Below are 6,319 nucleotides of genomic sequence, written 5' to 3' on the forward strand. Positions count from 1 at the left end.
AGATCTGCAAACTCAAAACGCGGCGCGAAACAACGTATTTTGAGCTTGTCGATTTTGCTTTTTTTTTATTTGAATCCTGAAAAGTAACTGTTTTGGACATATAAGGTTATACCTACCACCTGATAGCGACGATTTTCAACTTGCATCATTCCCAAGTAGGTCTAGTAGTGAAAATAAATGAATAAATCCACAGGAACAAGACGTGCGGATGGAGAAGTAATCTAACATGACGTCAGCAGGTTGAAACAAAGCTAAAAAAAATTACTTCTCAAAAAGTGCTTATTGAAAAATTATCAACGTAGTATGGAAATGCTCCGAATATTTCCAGCTTCTCTGAAACATAATCAAAAGAAGATATTGGACAGTATTGTCAAACGGCACACGCTCATTTAGGTCAAATAGCATAAGGGTTACAATGGAGAGAGAGCATGCCCCCCCCCCCAAGGGCGCGCTTTGGCGGTGACGCATTTGCCAGTCTGAGGCCTATCTGTGATATCAGTGATGTCAGTACTATGACATCAGCACTCCGAGTCCGTCTATATATTTCGGTAGACACGTGCACCGGCTTGTTTTGTTGTCTGTACCCGTTTGACCGAGTTTGGCAGTTAAGACACCGCTGGGATTTCCTTGCGATTTTGTACCGTGAATGGTTTTAGAAAACGAGACGATCGCTTACGGCAAGCCCGGCGACGAGGAGGAAGATGAGGATGAAGATGAAGAAGAAATGGTGGACCCCATAGAAGCAGTACGGGCCAAGTGTGAGCAGACACAACACTGTGCCCACCTGAAGGAGCGTCTGCAGACGTGTGCAGACCGGGTGAGCTCCAGGTCCAACACACAGGAGGACTGCACCGAGGAACTGTTTGACTTTCTGGATGCTCGGGACCACTGTGTAGCAGGCAAGCTCTTCCACAAGCTGAAATGAACCTCATGTCCATCTCCTCTTAATTCCAGTCACACCACTCAAATATGACTCAACTTCAAGTGAAAGTTTCTCTGTCAAATTTGTACTTGAGTTAAAGTACTGTAGAACTTGCTTTTAAGTATTCAAAAGTACAAATTACAAAGCAAATTTTCTTTTTATTATAAGTGCATTGCTGTATTTAAATTTTGACATTTTCCCAATAAATTCAAAGATTTTCCAGACATGATGGACAACAAATAGTGAAATGAAAATAGCCGAAAATAGCCGATCTACAAGCACTGTGACGCGACACGTTGTGAGACTCCCCAGAAATAAATTTAACATAAATTGAGACTGTTTTTGAAAATGGCACAAGCTGGTGTTGTGAGTTAGTGCAAGTGCGGTAACGATGCAAATTGGGAATGCTTGGCTGTCTGTGTCCCTTTTTTGCCCATATGGAGATCTCTGTATCTGTCAGTCTGCCTGTGTCCCTTTTATGCCCATATATGGGTGCACAGAGATCGCTCTTTCATAGCTCTATATATAGCTGAATGGTCTTGATCTACAGCAATATGCAACAATTATAATTAATATCTTACAATAAATGCAAAAAATCTCTATATACTGTACGCTACATATTGAAACAGGACGGTATACGTTGGAGCAGAATTAGACCAATTACTATGTGGCTACGATTATCCCCAAAATGGCGGCCAGGAGTTTAAACTATAGCTACTGCATATCTCAATTGCAAAAATGTTTCACTTGATTCTGTATACCCCAATTGGGCATATTAAATGACATGCTAAAAAACTAGGAAAATATACCTTCCGGAAAGGTTAAATTTTCCTGCTGGGAGCTTAAAATGGCTATATCTCAAATATTCTTTTTTTTTTACAAAGGATTGTTCAACTGATTCCTCTATGCATGCAAAAAAATCTACCGTTACAATGAATGTCCTTCATGAGACTATCTGGAGCAACATTCATTGTTGACACAAGGGGGACAAATCTATTGTCCTGCAGGTTAACTTATGTTTTCAGAATCAATTCTGTGACTTTTCCTGGCAGGCAAATCAGTATTGCCGAATAAAGTCCCCCTCCTTTAACTTCTGTTTTTGGAATCAGTGGGGTCAAATAGGGTGCCATGTCATTATCCCGACCTCTCCATAGTTCGACCTCCCATCATTTCGAAGAATACCCATATTACCGACATCCCATCAGGTCCGAGATGCCATTTTCCCGACTATATTAAACCCATAATCCCGACATCCTAATGTTTCGACCGTGCCATTTAAAACCCATAATTACGACATCTTAATATTCCGAACATGGAGCGCCTCGCGCGCACGGTAGCACTAGTGGTGCACGGCAGCGGACGCACTCTCTCCAATTATTATCATAAAGCTTAAACATCATGACCTGAATTTGTTTAAGGTAGCCAAACATCTATAGGCCAAGACTAGGCCTGTCAACTTCATTGAAACAAATAGCCTACAGCAGATACTCCATAAAGTATTATTGTTGTTAATATTATTTTATTATTATTAGCATATATTTGTATTATTTTATTATTGTTGATATTGTTATCATTGATATTATAATAATTATTAATAATTATTATAATTCTTCTTCTTATTTATATTATCATTATTATTATTATTTATATTATTATGTATTAACACAAACCAACCTTTTTTTTCTCTCTCTCTCTTCTCCCTGTTTCGGTCTATGAGCGGTGTCTGTGTCATGCGCAAAAAGAACAGATTTACAAGCTATCAACACTGTGCCATGTACAGGATATTATCTTGTAGATCTGTTCTACAAAGGAAGCAATCCATATACTTGAACGGAAAATGTATATTTGTGTCCTGTGCTTCACAATAAAAATATTTGAAACAAAAAAAAACTGGCAAAATCAATAAACAACACAACAACAGAAACACTTCAACCAGGTAGCCTATGCTATACTATACCTGAGGCCAGAACAGTAGGCTCATCAAACTCAAACTAGCCTATAAAAAAACTGTCATTCAACTGTTGGCCTACATCATCATTATCTTGCGGGAGGAATTGGAAATCAGTCGCCCAGAGGTGGCACAGCAGTTAAGGTTAGAAAGTTACAGGTAAAGGGTAAGAAAAAGAAAAAGTTGCCTACTGTTGTGTACAGCAATAAGGCAAAAAAACTAAAAAAAACAAGAAGCATACAGTATATAACAATACAGAGCAACGGTAAACAGAGGTAAAAACAAATAAAGTGTCCTCAGTGCTTCTTAAGTGTCTCACCGCATCTCATCATAAAACAAATAAAACTAGAAAAAGTGCTCCTCGGAGCACAGGTCTCCGCCAGGTCAGGTAGGTTATTGTGGCCTCCTGGTGGCGCTATTATAGGCCAATGTGAAAAGGGTGGCATTTCTTCTTAGGCCTTGCACGGCAATCGGACACTGCATTCATGATTTGAGGCATTTTGTTCAAAACAATTGTTTTGCTAAATTAGACCTGCTGGTGGCGCTATAACAGGCCAATGTTAAAAGGGTGGCATTTGCTCCTCAACATAGTGTGAATGTGCGTGCAAAGTTTGACCGCAATCGGATGCTGCGTTCATGATTTGCGGCATTTTGTTCAAAACAAGCCACTACTGCAAACTTTAGATGTAAATCTTAGCCAATCAGGATGGAATATGAAAAATCAAACACATCCGTCTTGATTACATGACTATAGAGATCATGTGTACCGATTAGGAAAAAAATATTGTCATTCAACTGTTGGCCTACATATAAATAAATGTCTTTCATGTTGCTTGGTGAGACCCATACCATGTTTCAGCCCACTCATGTTCAATGCAAAGTTTATCAACACTGTGTGTGATTTGAGGCAAAAGTGAAAAGTGATTTGAGGTAGTTTGGAACGCACACTGTTGAATTCGGGGATGTGCTGCTCCTCCTCTGTAGCATCTCTGACGACCTCGTCGTATATCCTCTTCACACCTCTTGTTGGGTCATTTTCAATCGCCTGAATCATCCTCTGTACAATGGCAGTGGTTGAAATAACATCACCATCATCCTGGTGATTGTGGTCTGGTACGGTTAAAATGATGATATTTGGATCGTCTTCATCCATGTTGAACAAGGCGGTTTGCATGAATACATTGCAGGTCTTCCTCCAACAGCGCCAGTATATTTCTGCACCTTTTTTAAAAAAAATTTGGTAGCATGTACCAGAACCTTGTCACCTCGTTTCCCCTGCTGTAGACTTGCCATTACGCTGAGTGGATAACGTCACTTTACGTACGGGAGTTCTGCAAATTGTTGGAACTGTCCAAAGTGCTGATCAACTGCCATCAGCATTCAATGTACCTCCTAAATTAGTTAGCAATTAGCAATTAGTATTATTGAACAGCTCAGGTGCTGATCAATTACCACCTGCATTCAGTTTATTTTATCAGCTGTTTATATTAAGGTTCTGATTTCGAGGTTGTTTTCAATTAACGGGAAGGGTGCTGATTGCTAAGGAAGGTTATGAACTAGTTCAATAATACTAATTGCATTTAGGAGGGTATAAAACTGATCAGCACTTTGGACAGTTCCTACAAGTTGCAGAACTCCCGGGCCGTGCGTAAAGTGACCCCGCTGCGTAATGGCAAGGCTACAGCCAGGCAAACGAGGTGGCAAGATTCTGGTACATGAGGGATACCGCTACCAGAAAAATAAAACCAAAGGTGCCAAAATATACTGGCGCTGTTGGAGGAAGACCTGAAATGTATTCATCCAATGGATGAAGACGATCCAAATATCATCATTTTAACCGTTCCAGACCACAACCACCGGGATGATGGTGATGTTGTTTCAAGCACTGTCATTGTACAGAGGATGATTCAGGCCCAACCAAGCCTGTTAAGAGGATATACGACGAGGTCGTCAGAGATGCAGCAGATGACGAGAACATCCCCGAATTTAACAGTGTGCGTTCCAAATTGAACAGGAAGCGTGCATCGCTTTTGCCTCCAATTCCACACAGTGTTGATGAGGTTCGCGTTGAAGATGAGTGGGCTAGAACATGGGATGGAACTGAGTTTCTGTCTCACCAAGACAATGACTGGGGAATTCAGTTTTTTGGCACAGACAGAAATTTTGCCAAGCTGCAAAGGTGCGCAGATGTGTACATGGATGGTACTTTCAAAAGCTGCCCGAGGCCCTACGAGCAATTCGTAACCATCCATGGCAAGTACCACGGTAGGGTGGTGCCACTTGTCATGTGCTTGATGACCGGTGAAATGGTTGGCCAGTACAGGGAGGTCATGACGCACGTCAAAAGAAAAGTCAGGTGCGTAACTGGACACCGCTGGAGACCGCAGCGCATAGTGACAGACTTTGAAAATTCTCTGCTCCTGGCATTACAGACAGAATTGCCACAGAGTCAGTCATCAGGCTGCTACTTTCATTTTTGCCAAAGCCTATGGAGGCGAATTCAGGACCTGGGGCTAGCAGGTGCATAGGAGCTTAAAGAAATTAATACAGAAATTCATGGCCATTGGATACCTGCCATTGGCTTTGGTGAGGCAAAACTTCAGGATCCTGGCAACTGAGGGCGCTTTCACACTATGGTCCCGGGTGCGCACTCCAGACCGCTTGGCAGGTGTCGCGATAGTGTGAATGTTGCGTATCGTTCCCCGAAACGGATAACCGTATCGTACCCGAAACCACCTCCGGAGGCAGTCTCGGATCCGGATCATGCGTTTTCGGGTACGGTACGCCGCAATGTGAAAGCAAGCGTACCGTTAGACGGAAGTGGCCCGCTATTTGGAATAGGTGACGGTATATAAACTCGACAAAAACAGCCAACAAAAACACGTCGCAGATCAATCCACAGGGGTTCAACCATGGCCGTAACATATCCACACCAAGCAGTAGCACAGCAGAGCAGTGCCGCATGTATGTTGGATGCCGCATGTATGTTGGATGCCTGTATGTTGGATGCCGCACAGAGTCTGTCAGCGCAGCACCGGTTTGAAAAAAAGAAAAAAGACGCACCGACATTCCATAGGCTAAATCAATGCATTTTGTGATCGCATCGCACAACTAATAGCCTACTAAAACTAACAAGGAATACCAGAAAATAATAATATTTTGACATACGGGAGAAACGGTTGGTGCGGATATTTAAATTGGATAAAATAATTATTGCGGTTGGATAACGGGTGGATAATTAATTTGTACATGCGGATTCGGATGACCATGAGAGGCCATCCGCGCATCTCTACTACATATCTTTGCTGTTAGGAAGAAACCCTGTATCCCATATTGCAACTTTTAATGCTTTTTCATCATAAATGAATGCCCTATTGTCATACAGTGTCACACAAAAGTAGCAAAAATAGCCAAGCTACAAGCTGAAAATGCGGCGCAATGCGACACAT

The 6,319-nt window shown here is 41.8% G+C and overlaps 1 protein-coding gene across 1 annotated transcript; it reads left to right on the plus strand.

The window, feature by feature from the left end:
- The first annotated feature begins 462 nt into the window (after window positions 1-462).
- Window positions 463-932, plus strand: LOC308082335 (cytochrome b-c1 complex subunit 6, mitochondrial-like). The gene has a single exon (XM_080424055.1). The coding sequence runs from the start codon at window positions 647-649 to the stop codon at window positions 923-925; it is 279 nt and encodes a 92-aa protein (XP_080280181.1). The 5' UTR covers window positions 463-646; the 3' UTR covers window positions 926-932.
- Window positions 933-6,319: the final 5,387 nt, after the last annotated feature.

Source organism: Gymnoscopelus braueri (genome assembly GCF_963280865.1).
Source record: "Gymnoscopelus braueri genome assembly, chromosome: 3".
In the NCBI taxonomy this organism is placed as follows: domain Eukaryota; kingdom Metazoa; phylum Chordata; class Actinopteri; order Myctophiformes; family Myctophidae; genus Gymnoscopelus; species Gymnoscopelus braueri.